This window comes from Callorhinchus milii, unplaced genomic scaffold, assembly GCF_018977255.1.
Source record: "Callorhinchus milii isolate IMCB2004 unplaced genomic scaffold, IMCB_Cmil_1.0 Scaffold2, whole genome shotgun sequence".
Taxonomy (NCBI): domain Eukaryota; kingdom Metazoa; phylum Chordata; class Chondrichthyes; order Chimaeriformes; family Callorhinchidae; genus Callorhinchus; species Callorhinchus milii.
The window spans coordinates 24509218-24528751 of NW_024704743.1; the positions used below are offsets into that span (position 1 = coordinate 24509218).

Genomic DNA, 19534 nt, shown 5'->3' on the forward strand with positions numbered 1-19534 from the left:
TCCCGAGGCCTCGCGCTCGGGTCAACAAGACCCGGGAGGGAGACCTCCGTCGAGGGGCCGTCCGCCATTGCCCGTCCGTCAGTCAGTCAGTCAGTGAGTGAGTGAGTGAGTGAGTGACACCCCCCCCCCCCCCCCCCAGGCCCAGGCCCGCGGGCCGCACCGGCCCCGAGCCCGTCTGTAAAGCCCGGGACTCCCCCCTCCCCCCCCCCCTCCGGCCGTTACTGACAGTTGGCGCTGCGTCACCGGGGCCTCGGTCACTGGGTGGGGGTTGGGGGAGGGGCGGTTGTGTGGTGGGGGGGGGGGTGGTTGTTGAAGGGGGGTCTCAGCCACCGGTCACTCGGCCCCACCCCGGGGAGCCTTCGGTGACCGACTGGTCGCCGGGGTCTCGGTCGTCGGTCGCTCGGCGGCTGCTCTCGGTCGCTCCGGTGGGGGGCGGGCGGGCGGGCGGGTGGTCTCGGTGATTCCGGACCCTGTCCGCCGCCGCCGCCGCCGGTCACCATGGGGAACCAGTTGGCCGGCATCGCGCCCTCTCAGATCCTGTCGGTGGACAGTTACTTCTCGGACATCCACGAGTTCGAGTACGACAAGAGCCTGGGCAGCACCCGCTTCTTCAAGGTGGCCCGGGCCAAGCACCGCGAGGGGCTGGTGGTGGTCAAAGTGTTCGCCGTCCAGGACCCGTCGCTGCCGCTCACGGCCTACAAGCAGGAGCTGGAGGAGCTGAAGCTCAAGCTGCGGGGGGCCCACAACTGCGTGCCCTTCCAGAGGGCCAACTTCACCGAGAAAGCCGCCATGCTCTTCCGGCAGTACGCCAGGGACAACCTGTACGACCGCATCAGCACCCGGCCCTTCCTCAACAACGTGGAGAAGAAGTGGATCGCTTTCCAGATCCTCAACGCCGTGGACCAGGCTCACAGGGTCGGCGTCCGCCACGGGGACATCAAGACCGAGAATGTCATGGTCACCAGCTGGAACTGGGTGCTGCTCACCGACTTCGCTAGCTTCAAGCCCACCTATCTGCCCGAAGACAACCCCGCCGACTTCAATTACTTCTTCGACACCTCCAGGAGGAGGACCTGCTACATCGCCCCGGAGCGCTTTGTAGACGGGACCATGTTCACCACCGAGATGGAAGCGGCTCGGGATTCCACTACCCCCATAGTGGACTTGACCAGCAACAACCAGAGGACAAGAGGAGAACTCAAATCGGCCATGGACATCTTCTCTGCAGGTGCACTGTTTTTGAGGGGATCTCGATTGTTTTTTTTAAAAAAATAATAATAATAATAATAATAATCCTTGCATTTGATATAGCGCTTTTCACGTCGGGAGGACGTCCCAAAGCGCTTCACAGAACACACTGTAAAGTGAATTGACTGTATATTTGTGGGCGAACGCGGCAGCCAATTGCGCACAGCAATGTCCCACAAACAGTCGTAGATTGAAAATGACCAATTTTTTTTTTATTATTGTTTTTGGTTTTTGGAGGGATTATTATTAGGCGTGTGGAGTAAGGAAACTTGCCCAAGGTTTCGCCCTGCCTGGACGTGGTCAATAATGTATTGACCACGTTGTTGGATCAGTGGGGTTATCGTTGCAGGCAGAATTCACTTGCACTGATGTACAGTTTCTCCCATAAAATATACAGTTAAATCACTTCACAGTATATTATGTGAAGCTCTTTGAAATGCCTTGAAGATGAGATAAGGCCCTATTTCAAATCCAAGGATGATTATTATTATTATTAGAGCTTAAATCAATGTCGTTAGCTTCGACTGTAGTTAACCTTGATAAAGCAACGTACTTTGGTAGTCGGAAAATTTTATTGGTTTTCATGTCAACCTCAATATTGGAACCTACTGTGGTAGATTGACTTTATAGGTTTTCAAGTCCTGGTACTTGGGAATACTGTTTGCATTCAGTCTGCACCAATTGGCTGCTTGGTTCACCTACAAAATAAAAAGTAGTGTTTCAAGTCCATTGTACAACTGTTCAGTGAAGCTCTCTGCATTCTTAGTTCACAGCAAGAGTGATTGGGAGCAGGAAGAATAAATCATGCTTCCCATTTCCAACTTCTCTACACCTGATTAATAGTGTAATGCAGTGTGACTTCCAGTAGCAAAGCATTCTTATGACTGAGATGAGATCTCTTCAACCTGGGCTTCATTTGAACCTAGTTTATAGAAGTCAATAGACAACATTTTAATCATAACTTGGGAAATTAGTTCATTGACCAGCAGTGTGGAATTTTTTTGGTCATAAGATGGGGAATAGTTCTGTTGTCTCGCTTGATTTCATACGTGCATTGAGTTTCAGTAGCCTAACCATTAATGCAATACAATTTACATTTACATTAGCACCCTTCATTTTGGGAGAATTAAGTAGCAGAATGCATTTATTCATCTGTAAATGAGTATAGAGAAATTATGCTTTATCTGTATCCTACTGTGGAACAAATTTTTCACAATTAATTGACATTGTCTCATGTTAAGCAATTATTTTTATCCCTTGTATACCTGTTATTTTGATTTTAAACAGTGAGTTTATAAGTTCCAGTATCTGGCTTGAAGTTATTAGACCCAATCATATGTGACTATTAAATTGATGTGCAGTTTAAGTAGGATTGTTAGTGAAGCAGCCTGGATGACTGACTGTCTCTGCTTATGTTTGTTCATAAACCCTAGATTCCTCAGAAACTACACCCTTAATGCACAGGATAGTGTTATTGGTTTTTATACAAGCAAGTACTTGCAGAGTACTCCAAAGACTGATATTAACCCATGGTGCTCTAATAGTGATGATGGACTGCAATTTGTTCAGTTAGTTCACATTTGAAGTGCAATCTTCGGTTAATTAAATATACATATATTCAGTTAATGCTTTGAAGACAACTGGTCAGTTGCAACACAATTTTAAATTGTGTTTGCTTCAAAATTTAAAGTACTGTGATTTGGGAAAGAAATGTGATCAAGATTAATCAAACTCCCAGTTTTCAGCGTGTTTTTAGTCTTATCATCATCTAATCACAGGAAACTCATTTTATGGAAAGAATTGAAGGTTTGTGGCGGCTGACAATCACTTTAGTACAGTGTTTTCACTTAATGTTAGTAAGAAAATAGGTTTATAGCACCTATTGATTTTTACTTTACTTGCCATTAAGCAGTAAAATATTAACTACAATTTTGATTGCCTGTACCAATATTTATAATTTATATTTTCCCTCATTACAGGGTGTGTTATTGCTGAACTCTTCACAGAGGGAGTGCCTATATTTGACTTATCTCAACTGCTGGCCTATAGAAATGGACATTTTTCTTATGACCAGGTTCTCAACAAGATTGAGGATGTGAATATAAGAGGGTTGGTAAGTGCAGAGCAGCAACCTTAAATATTACTTTTAGTCAGTGCTACAGTGCTAGAGAATTTTTCTTTCCTGTGGATGTAAATGTGGCAGAATACACATCCTTTTTAAAAAATAACATTTTTTTTCACATGGGATGGAGGGAAAAAGGCATGAGATTTTGATGAGAATACATTCCTAACATTTTCATTGTACTTGTATATCTTCTAACCAGCTCGTACACTAGTTGGACCACGTGAATATTCAGTACTATAATTTGCAACGTGACTGAGATTGGACAGATGAGCTTTCAGTTGTTCTGCTTCTGCTTCTTGGAACTCCCTTTCAGAGTTTTTCTGCCCTGCCACTTTCTTCCTTCCTTCCGCACCTTTAAAACCAGCCTAAAGATGTATATTCTGATCACTTTCTTTCCCCTTCCCTCTGACTAGCTCAGGCTCACAGTCAGTGTATGAAGTTCATTAAGGTGTCGCCCTGCTGCAAAGGCACCATATAAATGTAAATTATTGTTGTTGCTTTTGTAGGGAAGAGGTGCGGAGTCTGATAATGCGGCTGATCTGATTACCAAACCTGCCTGTGATAAAGCTGTGAATGAGTGTCTCAGCAGCTGGGGGAAAGCTAGTTATGTTGGCGACGGAAAGCAGAGGGAGTGATGTAGCCCAGGTGTAGGCTTTGTAGGATAGTTGGGGGTTGAACAAGACACCGAAGTGCCACACCAAATTGGCTGCTGTGTTGCCCCACAAAACAAAGTTGCTACCGTTCTTAGCATACCAATGAAGCTCTTTGAGCTGTATTCCCAACATAAAATGCGATACCAAATGTTAAGATTATTATTATTATTGATCATCAACTCTGAGGTGGAATGAAGTACAGGTTTTAAAATGCAAATTAAAATGCCACTTTTTGACCCCAGTCATTTAATAACTAGTTTACTGAGAGTGGATGGGTTTGATTGTGTTCCCAATCGATTGATTTTCTTAATGAAATTATTCTGTTTAATATAGGTCAGTCAAATGATCCAACGTGAACCAGAAAAACGTTTAACAGCAGAGGAGCACCTTAAGCAACAGAGGGGGAAAGCGTTTCCAGAGCTGTTTTATATTTTTCTGCAACCATACATGGGGCAGTTTGCAAAAGAGACTTTCCAGTCTGCTGATGAGCGTATCCTGGTAATACGCAAAGACCTAGAAAACATTCTACAAAATGTTTGTGGAAGCGACCAGACTGAAAAAAGTGAAGGAGAAACAAAAGAGCATGGTTTGGTTATTTTGGTGTCTGTTATTACTTCCTGTCTGCAGACACTCATGTACTGTGATTCAAAACTAGCTGCTTTGGAACTTATTCTTCACTTGGCGCCCAGACTAACCGGCGAGATCCTGCTTGATCGGATTACTCCATATCTCTTGCATTTCGCCAATGACTCCATACCCAGGGTACGAGCTGAAGCAGTCAGAACGCTGACCAAAGTCCTAGCTCTTGTCAAAGAGGTGCCGCGCAATGATGTGAATATTTACCCTGAATACATTTTACCGGGTATTGCGCACTTAGCTCAAGATGAAGCCACGCTTGTCAGATTAGCATATGCAGGTAAGAAATAAATTCAAATTACTTGGCTCTTCACGTCATCGTTTCTCAAGATTGGTTCTGATGAACCACCTTTCGCCCATCTGATCTCAGCCCTTAAAATAAAATGTGTAAAGTAAATCTGAAGATAAAAAGTGGCTTGGATAAAATAGACCAAAACATTTCATGTTGTTGTTTGAGGATTAGCTGGTCAGCCTCACTTGTAGAGATCATCACCTCTACTGTCTATATATCCCACAGTCCCTTCACTTCACTCTCTCCCTTGACTCCTTCAAGTCCCGTGCCAAGTCTCTCCAACCTCGCCTCCAGTCACCTTCCTATCTCTTTGCTCCTCCCTGATCCCAACCCTAGGGTCCAAATCCCTGACTGTCCAGACACTTGGGATGTCCTCCTCACCTGAAAGGTGCTATACAAATGTGATTTTGTTTGTTTGCTTGTATATCCTTCAACCTCAGTTGTAATATCACAAGAAGAAAACATCCAGAACACCTTGCTTTTCTGGTATTGGCAATATTGTGGGTGGGGTTGGGGGGGGGGGTGAAAGGATGAATTCTAGAAGCCTATTTTGGTTTCTAAAGATTATTATCTATTTAAGTGAATGTTATTTCCTGAATTGACGGACTTATTTTTTGCATTACTGTGTTTGTACAGAAAACATAGCACTTTTGGCCGAGACTGCCCTTCGATTTCTAGAAATAGTCCAATTGAACAACTTGAACTTGGAAAGTGAACTAAACGGTGAAGAAACCGAGGAAATGTTGCACCCCAATGAAAACTATGATTCAGGTAATTCCCTCTGCATTTCAATTGGCTTTATGCTGTTCCAACCTTATTTGTTGCAGTCAATTTGGAATAACGTTTTAAAGACTACAATTCAGAACTGAGATTGAATCACTTCCTTTGTTTTCAGAGTTGCAAGCCCTCCACGAGATGGTTCAGCAAAAAGTGGTGACTCTGTTGAGTGATCCAGAGAATATCGTGAAGCAAACTCTAATGGAGAATGGCATAACCCGGCTTTGTGTGTTCTTTGGACGTCAAAAGGCTAACGATGTCCTTCTGTCACATATGATCACTTTTTTGAATGACAAGAATGATTGGCATCTTCGAGGTGCTTTCTTTGACAGCATAGTTGGTATGTACTATTCATAATATAATATGGCAGGATGTGATGAGAAAGATCTTTAAGGTTAGAATAGCAGCTATTCGAGAATGACAAGGCAAAACAATGATTTGAAAACTAAATTTCAAACAATTTGAATTTTGTTAAAAGATTTTTCTCATAGTCCTCTACACTTATGATTCAGTAAAATGCAAAAGGTTGAAGCTCTGAATAATCAGAAATTAGTCTGTGCTCAACTGGCTGCTGCGTTCATCTACAAAACACAGAATCAGTCCACTTTACAGTATATCCTGTGAGCGCTTTGAGAAATCTCGACAATGTGATCAGGTCTCTTATTCTTATATTGTACCTCTTCAAATGATTATCCATTTCTTATTTTAATATTATTTAATCCTCAGAAGACCCTTCATTCATTGGATTGTCTTTCAATCCGCTGAATGAAAATGTTTTTCTTTTTAACATCCTTTTTCCCCCCCTTGGCCTCCAATGACAATCCTGAGATTTGCTCCAGTAAAAACATTCTTCTGCCATAAAAAAGTAACATGGTTTTATGGAAAAAAAATCAATTGTAATGAAATACTGTATATGTAACATATGTCACTCACGGCAAATGCAGTTCTGTACTGTCTTGTTTCATAATACTGGCAAAGAAATCCTTTCCACAGGGCAAAGTTAAAATTGCTTCCTTCAATAAAGAATATAGCAATTAATAATTTTAGCTGGATAGGTTCATTCAATGGAATGCAAAACTTTCATTTTTACAAATGTGATAATCTTAAATAGTTTGATAGGAGTTCTGGAGCCTCCATGGTGTGTGTGTGTTTATGTGACAGTAACTACAATTTTCTTGTAACCATATTATGTAACTAGAGCTGAAATTATACAGTTCTTGATTTGGATCAGTCTGGCTTGGACCGTTGGAAATAAAATGCTTCACAGACATGATGCACTTTATTTTAAATGTTCCTGGCAAATACTTTGGAGCTCAAGAAACATTGTTGCTGCTCTGACTAATGCGGTTTTCAGTACTAGCATTCGGAATGCATTCCAATGCAATTGATTGTTTTAAGATTTGGATATCATGTTCTGGGAAATAGTGGAAGAATGAATTTAGAAATTACGCAATCTCTGCAAGTTTGAATCGAGTGTGGAATGTTCAAAAACGGCCAGCGATTTGCCATCTGTATATACATGTATGCAAATGTCTTTGTTGTAGTAATTCTGCTATGATTACACCGTTGCTGCGTACGTCTTTGAATTGCATCTTAAACGTAATTGAATGGTCACACATGCGTCATTGGCGTAACATTTTTCGATCAGTCAAATCCAGATTTGTGCTGAGCCACATGCGTGGCTCACACTCGTTCATGAGGCACACATGTGGCTCAGTACAAATCTGGGGTTGACTGCACTGATTTAGACCATTAACTTGTTTGTGATTCTAATTACTCTGCTTTTGTTTGAAGGAGGAGACTTGACTGTGTGAGGCAGCAGTGACCTCCGCAGCCTTTTTAATTGTTTGATATTTCTTCTCAGAAAACAGTATTTTTAGAATTTTACCTTTTAGGCATTGTTTTGAAGGCTGAAATGCTCAAATAACCATGAGTTCATGCTTTTTCAGGTGTGGCTGCTTATGTTGGTTGGCAGAGCTCATCTATTCTTAAACCACTTCTTCAACAAGGACTGAGTGATGCTGAGGAATTTGTCATCTATAAGGCTCTCAATGCCCTGACCTGCATGTGCCAATTGGGACTTCTACAAAAGCCCCACATCTATGAATTCGCAAGCGATATTGGTAAGATTTGTTTTAAATTTAATTAAGCAACTATTTCACAAATGTACTAGTTTTAACAGAGATTTTGTTTTCCAAGTTAAATCCTCAACAGGTTACTGTCAGTTTCTTCAGTACTGTGGTTAAAAATAAAATAGTATTTACTGAGAAGGATTAGTTGGTTGCCAGAATACAATTTTATGTATTTGTATAATATGCTCATTTTAATCAATGGGAAAATGCTTAAAATCTGCTTTTGGTTATCAGTAAAGTTTGCCTTTTTTATATAATATTGTGCACATCAGGAACTTGGAAATCAACTCATAAGTAAGTTTATACAATTCATGATAAGCTAAGGCGTATGAGAAACCATTAATGAAACTAGGAAATCTGAGTGAAGTTTGAAGCATTAGTGTTGAGTCCTCAGTGGTGATATGAAACTCGCCCACTGTATGTCCCTTTTTCCTTGCCGCAATTAAAATGTTTTATTCCATCGTGCTTGGGATGAAAGTGTGTTGTTAAAATTCTGCTGTTTGGCCAGCAGATGGTGCGGTGTGTATGCTTGTAAAAGTAAATCTGAAGTCAAAAGTGCAACTACAGTATTGTTTTATTTTGAAGCAGAATCCTGTGGAAACATACCTCTACAATTTTTTTTAAAATGCACCAACTAATTATTCACTATTCAGTTGGAGTTATTTACACTACATTGGTAGGTACTCAGAAGAGTTCCAGGTCTAAAATGGGACTTTGAACACTCTCGGCTGACACTCCAACAGATAGAGGAGTATTCTGCTTTGTTGGAGGTGCCATCCTTTGGATGAGATGTTAAATCGAGGTGATACCTGCCTGTTCAAATGAATGTTTAAAAAAAAATTGCGCAATTCGAAAAGAGGTGTTCTGGCCAACATTCCCCCAAATAATACTGGTCAGTCATTTTATTGCCTGGCTATGTGACATTGCTGTTTGCAAAATTGTCAGCCACATTTGCCCACAAAATACAGTCGCTACACGGTAAAATCCTGTAAAAAAATCTTTGAGACATCTCAATGACATAAGGTACTATATCAAATGCAAATATTATTATTACAATATTCTAGAGCTTGTAATCCCCTTTTAATAATACAATAGTATAGTACCTTTCACAATGGGAGCACGTCCCAGATGCTTTACAATTCTGGCTGGGCACTGGAGCTGGGCTGGGGGAGGGGGGTTTAGAGCTAAGAAGAGGGGGTGAGAAGGGGACAGATTTCTGAAAACATTGTCAAAGAAATAACTTTTGAGGCATACCTTGAAAGAGGGGCGAAGGAGGGAGCGAGTTGGAGGGACCTGGGAATGGAGTCCCAGACATTGGGTGCCAAAAGTGTCTGAATACCGGCGCATTGATGGTGGTCAGATGGAGCAAGGCATGTGGAATAAGCCCCTGTTAACTGAGCAGGATTGGTAAGGGTAAAGGGGTTCCAGAGGTAGTGTGGGGTGAGATAATGGTGAGATTAAAATGTGATGACAAGAGTCTTGAACATGATCTGTTGGAAATGGGGAGTCAGGGGAGTTCAGCAAGGATGTGGGTGATAGGCTCGTGGAGATCCCGGAGAGGATACAGCCTAAAGAGATCTGGATAGTCTCGTCACTGGTGCAGGGAAGAGCTGGAGAGGGCGGTAAGCAGAGTGTTGGTATAATCAAGTGTGAACCTAATGGAATGCTCCTGAGGCTTCAGGGAAGAGGTAGTGATGGAGCCATGCAATATTGTGAAGGTGAGGGAAAACTGAGCGAGTGGAGGCACACATGTAGGATTTGAATGACAGTCGGGGCCAAAACAAGACACGTGAGCCAGACTGCCTCGAAAGGGTGGAGTGCGGAACCATGAAGGTTGATGCCGTCAGCACTTGAGGTGTAAAGATGCTGACGAGAGCCTGCGGATGAGGTCGCCCAGTGAGTGGAGATGTAGGGATGGGTAGGAATGAAACCAGGGCAGGACAGAACTGCTGAGGTGTAGCTGAGAGGAGGCAGTGGAAAAGGATACAGTGGTCAATAATGGTTGAGAATAAAGGGGTTAGACAAAGTATTTGGGTTTGTGTCTTTTTAAATTTTTGTGCCACGGAATAGAGAATACATTGTGAAGTGTAACAGAGAGATGTGGTTTGCTGAAGTCGATGGAGAACGTATGTGGAGAAAGAGCACAGCATGTGGTAATATGGTTGATGCTGGTTACTTCAGTGTTTTAAAAGAGGTAACAACACCATTTGCAAAATACAATAACTAAAAAACATATTCTCATATCTGTCAGATGTATCGGCACTGCAACAGTTACCCACAGTAGACGCAGAGAAAGGTCATGTGGAATAAATAAACCACTTGTTGGATCATAACATTCAAAACAACGCACCCAGAGGAATGTGTGAAGTTACAGAGGTTCAAGGAAAAAGATAAAGAAGTCCTTGGCGAAAAGCTGACATTAATAACTTGGCGCCTTGTAGGAATTGGATTATGAAGTTCTCAGGGTTCTGTAAAAAAAATCAAGTTTAGGATAATTTTAGGATATAAGGATGAGATTTTTCCAGTAATCATTGGGAAAATGTAGGGAGAATGTAGGAGCAGAACAGTCAAGAGGGGGAGCTGAGGGGAGCAATACAGTTTGAGAATGTGGGAGCAGAAGTCAAGAGGGAGCAGAACAGTCAGAGAATCCTGATGCTATCCTTACAATTGTTTCGCCTGATAATGTTGTAATAAACCTTGATTTCAACATTCTACGTTGCAAGTACAACTGTTATTCAGCATCAAACTTATAAGCCCTTTGGAAGGAAGCAGGACGAGGTTGACAATATCATGCCGTTCCGTTTGAATGTTACACAGTTTCTCGTGTGTGTGGCAACATGATAGTTCAGCATTAAATTATTGATAGGACTCAAGAATGGTTAGTATGGGGAAATTGCAATTGTGCATTAGTCTGTTTAAAGCTGCAGTAGAGTAGGGGGAGCTTTAATCTACTTTTGATATTAATCTCCTTAATACTGATACTGAATGGAAAAAATCACAGTGTTCCTTTTATGAATAGGTTCTTAAGACTTGAAAAGGTATGTCTGAAGAGAGAGACCTTGTAGAAATATTCAAAACGCCAAAAAGGATTTTTTTAAAAAATGCAACCATCTATATTTTCAGCAATCACCTGCTATCGTCAACCACCCTGGAACATTCTTGATCAATTTTCCATAATAAACATCTGTATTCAGCAACGACCTGTCTTAATAATAATAATAATTGAATTTGATATAGCGCTTTTCACGTCTTCTAGAAGTCTCAAAGCGCTTCACAGAATATATTGTAAAGTGAATTGACTGCATTTTTATGGGGGAAACACGGCAGCCAATTGCGTACAGCAGTGTCCCATAATGTCGTGGATTGAAGTCACCAATTTATTATTTTTTTTCTTGATGGATTATTATCAGGCGCGTGGAGTAAGGAAACTTGCCCAACGCTTTGTCCTACCGGGAATCAAACCCAGGTCTCTTGCTTGTGAGGCGAGTGCTCTAACCACTGAGCTGCAGGACTCCAACTACTTGTTAATGAACCGAGTAGTCACTTTTTTTAGCCCTGTCACACACCGTTTTCAGCAGCCAGTTCTAAGTGAATTCAAGTGTACTTACTGGTAATGCGTTAGCATTTACCATCGTCGTGCTGAGTAGCCCACATGATGCCCACGGCTTCCAACCTCACTGGTGAGTCAGTGTTGGTAAATGCGCTAGGAGTCTAGCCGGGGTCTACATGCGGGCCCGTGGAATTTTTTAAACAAACCAACAAACACTTATTCGGTGGCCACCCTTATATAAAAGCCACTTTAACCAAGTCCCCTGAGTGGTTGTTGAAAACAGTTTTGACTAAACTTAAAATAATAGTTTGAGATGCTCCAAGGCATCTGCACAAGACGATACAAATTCTATATGTGAGAAGGAATTTAGGATAGACACAGAGTATTTACACAGAGCATTTAACAGCTGAAATGTGTTATCCAGATGATGCTAAAGGCCGGATTCCAGTCTTAATTGATTTAAAGGTATTTAGTGGGGACATAATAATCCTTATATTTGTTATATTGCCTTTCCTGTCGGAAGTACATATTAAAGTGGTTCACAGGATTTTCTGTAAGTGTAAGGACCATATTGTGGGGGAACACAGCAACTAATGCGTGCACAGCAATGTCCCATAAATAACCATGATGTGAGCAACATTTTTTTTAATTTGGGGGGATTCTTGGCCAGGACATCAGGAGAAAATTACTTTTCCTTTCAAATAGAGCCAAGGGATCTTTAACAGGTTTTACTGTAAATGTGTTTTGCTGAAGTCTGTTTAGAAACAGCCTGGAGAAAGAGCACAGCATATGGTAATGTAATTGGTACTGATAGCTTCATTTTTTTTTAAAAGACAACATGAATATTTGGCAAATAATGAAAAACAATATCATACCCTTCCACATGCACGCGTAAAATGCACGTGATTAACTAGGTTTGAATCCGGTTCCGGTGGATGGGTGAAAAGGCCTGTCTTTTGGCTATAAGGGTCTGTATCCAACAACAACAACAAATTACATTTGTAGCATCTGGGACACTACCCCGTGTGAGGGGTGCTGTATAAATGCAAGTTGTTGTATGGCACTTTTCATGTCAGAGGACATCACAAGCTGCTGGGATGTCCTCCATTTGACTATATGTAAAATGACACAGAGCCATAATAATAATAATCCTTGCATTTGATATAGCACTTTTCATGTCTTCTAAATGTCTCAAAGCGCTTCACAGAATATACTCTAAAGTGAATTGACTGCATATTTTGTGGGTGAAACGCGGCAACCAATTGCGCGCAACAGTGATCCACAAACAATCGTGGATTGAAGTGACCAATTTATTATTTATTTTTCTTGAGGGATTATTATCAGGCGTGTGGAGTAAGGAAACTTGCCCAAGGTTTCTCCCTGCCGGGAATCGAACCCAGGTCTCTTGCTTGTGAGGCGAGTGTTCTAACCACTGAGCTACAGGACTCCACATAAATATCATAAATATATGTAGAGAGCGTAATGCTTTGAGCAATTGCAGTGAAGTTTATTTTGTGATAGTGTATTCAATGGTATTCTGTTTTTTATCGTTGGCTAAATGCCTTGGATGCACAATTCTATCCCGAATAAGCAGATAGGGCCTTGGTTTAACACCTGATCTGAATGGTTGGCACATCCAACAATGCAGCGTACCCCCAGCACTGACCTAAAGTGTCAGCCAAGACAATATGAGTTCAAGTCCTGACTTGGGGTTAGATTCTGGAAAGTTGACATGAGACGGATAGAATTATTTTCTTCAACAGTACCCCTCTTATGATTAAGATTTTTTTCTTTGAGCAGAACCATTCACCAAAAATAAGAAAAAAAAATCAGAACTGTGGAACATTTAGTTCTGGAGTTAATTGGATTGTCAGTCTGTTGTCCTTGCGGTCTTTTAATAGCCCGAGTCATATTAACAAAAAACAGTTGTTTTATTTAATAGTCATGATGAGATATTTTGTTTTGAAATAATATTTAGTAATGTTACGGTGACCTGGTAACCAACTCAGTGCATTAGAGCAACAACTTGCCTTTATATGGCACCCTTCACGCCAAATAGCGTCTCGGAGCACTTAACAGTGGCGGAGCCCGATGCTGAGCCAGGGTAGGGGGAAGGTGACCATAGACACAGTCAAAGAGGAAGGTCTTTGAGCTCGAGCTGAAAATGGGGAGCGAGGGAGCAAGGCAAAGGGATTGAGGGAGAGGTTACACAGCGTCAGGGTGTAGTGGCCGAAAGCATGGCCGTCAGTGGTGAGGCAGAGGGTCCAGGGGACAAGGAGGAGGCCGGAGCCATTCAAGCGGAAGCAGCAGGTAGTAGTGTAGGGAGAGAGCAGGTTAGAGAGATGCGGTGCCAGGGTGTGAAGGGATTTAAATACAAGAGTGAGGATCTTGAAATCGCTCTATGGAATCCTGCAGCTCAGTGGTTAGAGCTGAAAGCATTACTTATAGAGCATTATGGAGTCCTGTAGCTCAGTGGTTGGAGCACTCGCCTCGCAATTATGAGACTTAGGTTGGATTGGGCAAGTTTCCTGACTCCACACGCCTTTGTTTACCCAGCACTAAGTAGAAACCCAGTTGTTAGTCGATTGGTGGATTGCTTTTCCGGGGGTAATAATTTGTCCAAAAAAAATAATAAATTAGTCATTCAATCTATGATTGTTTGTTGTGCACGATTGGCTGCCGGGTTTTGCCTACAAGATATACAGTCATTTCACTTTACACTATATTCTATGAAGCGTTTGGAGACATCTTGAAGACATGATAAGGCATTATATATCAGATGCAAGGATTATTATTTTGTGATAGTATATTCAATTGTATTCTGCTTTATTATAGCTAAATGCCTTGAATGCACAATTCTAACATTCATATTTAGTTATAATCCAGAGCTTATACCTCCCAATAGTACATAGGATTCCATCAAAGCTGCTTAATTGGTTGATGTGGGTTGGTTAAAAGCAGTTTGGAGTAACTTTCCTTGGGCTTTCTTGCAGTCATTTCTGTTAAATTGATTGTATTTTTTAAACAAACAAAATGTACGCAAATGTGTGACAAATCTAGCTTTGGTTGGACCTCTTTATATAGTCATTGTATCATTTATACCATGATTTTAATGTTCCCACTCACTTTGTGATTTTATTAGCACCATTTTTGTGTCACCCAAATCTCTGGATACGTTATGGAGCTGTAGGATTTATAACTGTGGTGGCACAACATCTGAATATTGCAGATGTCTACTGTAAGCTGATGCCATATCTCCATCCTTTCATCACCCAGCCTATAATACAGGTACAGAAAAAGTAATTTTTTTCTTTATATTGTTGATGGCTTTGTTAATTTTGTCTTTATTGTGAAGGCTAAGGTAGTTTTTCTGTTTCTTTTTTTATTGATCAGTACATTAGTAATTTATTATCTGAGGATCTTAGTTAACTTTAAATTAAGAATTAACTTTAAATCATTTTAGGTTGCGTTTTCATTCTTTTTGGTTATTTGAGATATACTAACAAATCTGATTTATAGCATGTAAAGGTTTTTGACTGAAGTACTGTTGAATTAAAGCATTATCTAATATCAACAATTGAGTTAGTAATTTCTAGCTCTTCATATCTGTGCACATATTGAAGTTGCTTTATTCACTCATGACCACTTGGCATTACTTGTTAGCTGTTGATGGTTTGCCATGAAGTATAGAGCCAAGTTGTGGTTGTATCCCCAAGTGGCTGGTTAGCATTTGCAGTGTTTAACAGCTGGAAGAGATACCGAGCATAGGCTAGTTATTAAATTAATTTAACATATCAGGTCCCAGACACACATTTTCTCTCTCTGGTCTGCCTATTTTGTTGCAATCTTATCCCCCACCCCTCCCACTTTTGTTCTGCAGTATTAACATCTGTATTCCCCTGCTTTGTTGCAATCCCCCACCTTTGTTTTGCATCACTAACACGTCTTTAACCCATCAACCCCTATCCTCTATCCCATTTTCTCCTTTGTCTTCCTTGCCCTGCGTCCATCCTCTCTGTTAGGCCTTAACAGACTCTCCCTCCCAACATGCCCCAGTTCTGACGAAGGGTCGTGGACCCGAAGCATTAACTCACTTTCCTTTCTCCACAGATACTGCCTGACCTGCTGAGTGTTTCCAACAACTGCTGTTTTTGTTTTCTAGTTATTAAATCTTTGAGTTGATTTACCTCCTACAACAACAGCAAAATTACATTTATAGAGCGCCTTTCATGTCAGGAGGACGTCCGAAAGTACTGAATAGTCAGATGTCGGGGCTCAAGGATGGGGGAGGGGTGGTGTAGGGGTGAGGGAAGGCACAGAGGTGGGAGGGAGACCAAAGGCATGGTCGAAGAGAAGCGTCTTGAGACCGGCCTTGAAGGATGGAAGGGAGGAAGCGAGGCGAAGGGACTGTGGGATGGAGTTCCAGAGTGTGGGAGCAGAGAGGCTGAAAGCCCGGCCACTGATCATAAGGCGGGTTGGGCGGGAGGCATGGAGCAGGCCGGAGCCTGATGAACGGAGGGAGCGGGCAGGTTGGTAGAGAGTCAGCAGGTCAGAGAGTTAGGAGGGAGCAAGGCCATGGATGGCCTTAAAGGTGAGGACGAGGATCTTGAACTCGATCCTCTGGGGGATGGGGAGCCAGTGGAGTCGGGCGATGGTGGGAGTGATGGGGTCACGGAGCCTGGTGCATGAGAGTACACGAGCTGCAGAGTTTTGGATGATCTGCAGCTTGTGAAGGGAAGAGTTGGGAAGGCCGATGAGGAGGGAGTTTCAGTAATCGAGCCTTGAGGTGACGAATGCGTGAGTGAGGGTCTCGGCAGCCTGAGGGGTGAGGCAGTGGCGGAGTCTGGCAATGTTGCGGAGGTGGTGGTAGGCAGTGCCGGTCATGGCGCGGATGTGGGGGAGAAAGGACAGTTCAGCGTCAAACAAGACACCCAGGTTCCTGACCGGCTTAGTGAGGTTGAGTGTGCAGCCGTGGAAGCTGATGCTGCCAGCGCTTGAGTGGCGTGAGCCAATCAGGAGGGCCTGGGTCTTGCTGACGTTGAGTTGGAGAAAGTTGGACCTCGTCCAGAACTTGATGTCGGAGAGGCAGTCGGTCAGGACCCCAGTAGTTCTGGAGTTCAGGGCGGAGGCAGAGAGATAGATAGATGGTACTCTGTTGGTTTGGAGACTCTCAAATATGGTGATGGGTTTCCGCATATGTCAGACACTCAGCTAACCAAAAAAAACAGCCTGAGAATTCCACAAATGTATGCCATCTACACATGGAAATTTCCCTGTATCTGGAATAGAATGCACAGATTCTCCCTGGTGGGCTGTATCCTGTTTACCTAATTCCGGAGATTATTAGGTGCAGGTTGGCAAGAGATAAGACTTGGAGACTCTGGAGTGTGTGCTGGGATACTGATGGAATTTAGCCAAACAAAACCATATAGCTTGCCATTGAGAGCACTCTCTGACAAGCTTTCCACTGCTGAATCCAAGTGCTCTGAGATGCGTGAAGTGCGCTATATAAATCCAAGTTGTTGTTGTTGTCCAGCTAGGATCACCTGTTAGGGCTTTGCCTTTCAGGGTTAACAGGAGCCGTTTACTCAGCATTGTTGTCTAGAATTTGGCGCATTTTTAAATTTGTTGATTTTCTATGTACTTAAATTTTACTTCAATTTGATTTCTGCGGCGAATTGGCTAACCTTGAATGTAACGAGACAGTTTAAAATATAAATGACTAAATACATTTTTATATCAGTTGCACAGAGTTTTCATGGAGTTATTTTTTTTGAATGCTTTCAGATAGATAAAGAAATCGTGTTGCTGAGTGTTCTCAAAGAGCCTATCAATCGCTCTATATTTGATTATGTGTTACGGACGAAGGATATAATGACCCTCTACAGGCACTTACATCTCCGCCAAAAAATACGTAATGGACTAATTTTAGAATGCCCAGGCCCAGAGGATCCAGTTATTGCACAGCTGTTAAAGAAACTACTTTCTCAGGTAATGGCAATTGTAACACTGTAACACTGTAACATTGTCATTCTTAACTGTATTATGAGTTGTGCTAAAGTGTTATTGCTAAATTGCAGATCCTTTGAGACAAGTCATCAAACCACATTGAGCTTCTTGGGATTTGTTTCTTGCTATCTCTTCTCTCACTCTCAAAAAGTACCAAAGTATGTTTGATTTGCAGGGAGAATAATAACAATCCAAATTTGGTTACAATTATTAACATGTAATATTAAGAATAAGGCCTAAATAGACTCACATGAGAAATAATTGAAATTAAAAGACTGCAATTATTATATTCTGTGGTAATTCATGAAATCCTTTCTTTACATTGCTTCAATTGGATTACTGTGCTGATTTTGGGCTGTTCTTTCACAATCTTTACTAATATCATAATAATCCTTGCATTTGATATAGCACCTTGTCACGTCTTCGCGACGTCTCAAAGTGCTTCACAGAATATATTGTAAAGTGAATTGACTGTAATTGTGTGGGCGAAACGCAGCAGCCAATTGCGCACAGCAGTGTCCCACAAACAGTGGTGGATTGCATGACTATTATTTATTTTTTGAAGAGATTATTACCCTCAGAAAAGCGATCCCCCAATCGACTAATAACCGGGTTCCTATTATTGCTGGTGAGCAGAGGCATGTGGAGTAAGGAAACTTGCCCAAAGTTTTGCCCTGCCTGGAAATTGAACCCAAGTCCTCTCGCTTGTGAAGCGAGTGCTCTAACCACTGAGCTATAGGACTCTACTCACATGAAATGTCTTGATCTAAGAGAGCCGTTTTTATTAAATCTTGTCAGTTAACTAAGAAATGTAGGCAATTGACAAAGGTTTACTACATTCTAGCTGTCCAGGAAAAGTTTCACAAACTGGTCTACAATATTCTTTATCTTGGTGGGTAGAGAAGAAAGTTGTAATTTTCTCCCTCTCCACTTGAGGCAATGTGTATCATACAGATGGTAAGACACAAAAAGGATGTGCTCTTTTGTCATGTGGTTTGAGTTTAGTTTCTAATTCAGGAAAAATTAGAGCAAATTCTGATGGAGGAAGGAATAACTTACATGAGAGAAAAGGCAATAAGGGAATACAGGGGAATGGAAGAGAGGATAAGGAGGAGTGATATCTCATGTGGAGTACAAATTCAACCTCCTGAACTTGAGGGAATACAAACCAAGTTTTTCTATCCTTTCATCATAACTTAGGCCCTCGACTCCAGGAATCAGTCAAATAAATCTATGCTGCACACTCTCTTAAGGTCGATATATCCTTCCTCAGATTTGGTGTTCAAAAGTGCACACATAAAACATTGATCTGTCTACAACAAGACAGACTTTGGAGTTGGCATTAGAATAATAAAATATAGTTGCATCACTGAAGCTGTTTCATTTACTGAATCTGCTTTGTCAATTACTAGAGGCTACATTACAACAAAAAACTTCACTCTTTCATATTAAAGAGCTATGCAAAATTGCATCTGTCAAAATTAATGTATTCTTCTCAACTTTTACTAAATACTATCTTAAATTCACTTCATAATACAAAAAGTAACTCATGTTTTACTTGTAACTAATTGGGCATTTATTATTCTTCATGGAAGAGGAACACACGTGTACTTCAGTCTTAATTGTGGTGAAACAATTGCTGACTTTAGACTATTACGTTAAAAAAAAGGATTGTTGGAAGGAATTCGTGCCAAATGGCTTATTGCTTTTATGCAGGGGATGACTGAATCAGATGAAGACAAACTTCTAGCTCTGAAAGATTTCATGCTGAAGTCGAACAAAGCCAAAGCTAATGTGGTGGACCAGAGCCACATAAGTGACAACAGTCAGACTGGAGTAATTGATCTGACGGCCCTGGGAATCCCTGGCAGACAGATTGATCTTGTTAAAGCAAAACAGGAAAATGATGACAAACGAGGTAGGTGACCTTTTTTTATTATTATTATTATTATTTGGTTATAGTAACCCATATGTTTATTTGGCCATTGAAAATAACAGAGAAATTGTCTTTTAAATTCAGTATATATAATCTGTGCTTGTTCTATTCAGAACTAGAAAGAAACCATAGCATACTGAACATGAGCTGTGAACTGTTGTGATGGCCCTCGATAC

At 41.5% G+C, this 19534-nt stretch overlaps 1 protein-coding gene across 1 annotated transcript in view; it reads left to right on the top strand.

Annotated features, from left to right (window-relative positions):
• The first annotated feature begins 498 nt into the window (after window positions 1-498).
• Window positions 499-19534, top strand: part of pik3r4 (phosphoinositide-3-kinase, regulatory subunit 4) — a 31938-nt gene continuing 12902 nt past the window's right edge. Inside the window, exons 1-9 of the mRNA XM_007889678.2 lie at window positions 499-1228; window positions 3228-3361; window positions 4360-4942; window positions 5591-5725; window positions 5850-6071; window positions 7681-7854; window positions 14556-14701; window positions 17201-17404; window positions 19139-19340. Of these exons, the coding sequence (XP_007887869.1) occupies window positions 499-1228; window positions 3228-3361; window positions 4360-4942; window positions 5591-5725; window positions 5850-6071; window positions 7681-7854; window positions 14556-14701; window positions 17201-17404; window positions 19139-19340 (2530 nt within the window). The remainder of the gene's footprint in view (window positions 1229-3227; window positions 3362-4359; window positions 4943-5590; window positions 5726-5849; window positions 6072-7680; window positions 7855-14555; window positions 14702-17200; window positions 17405-19138; window positions 19341-19534) is intronic.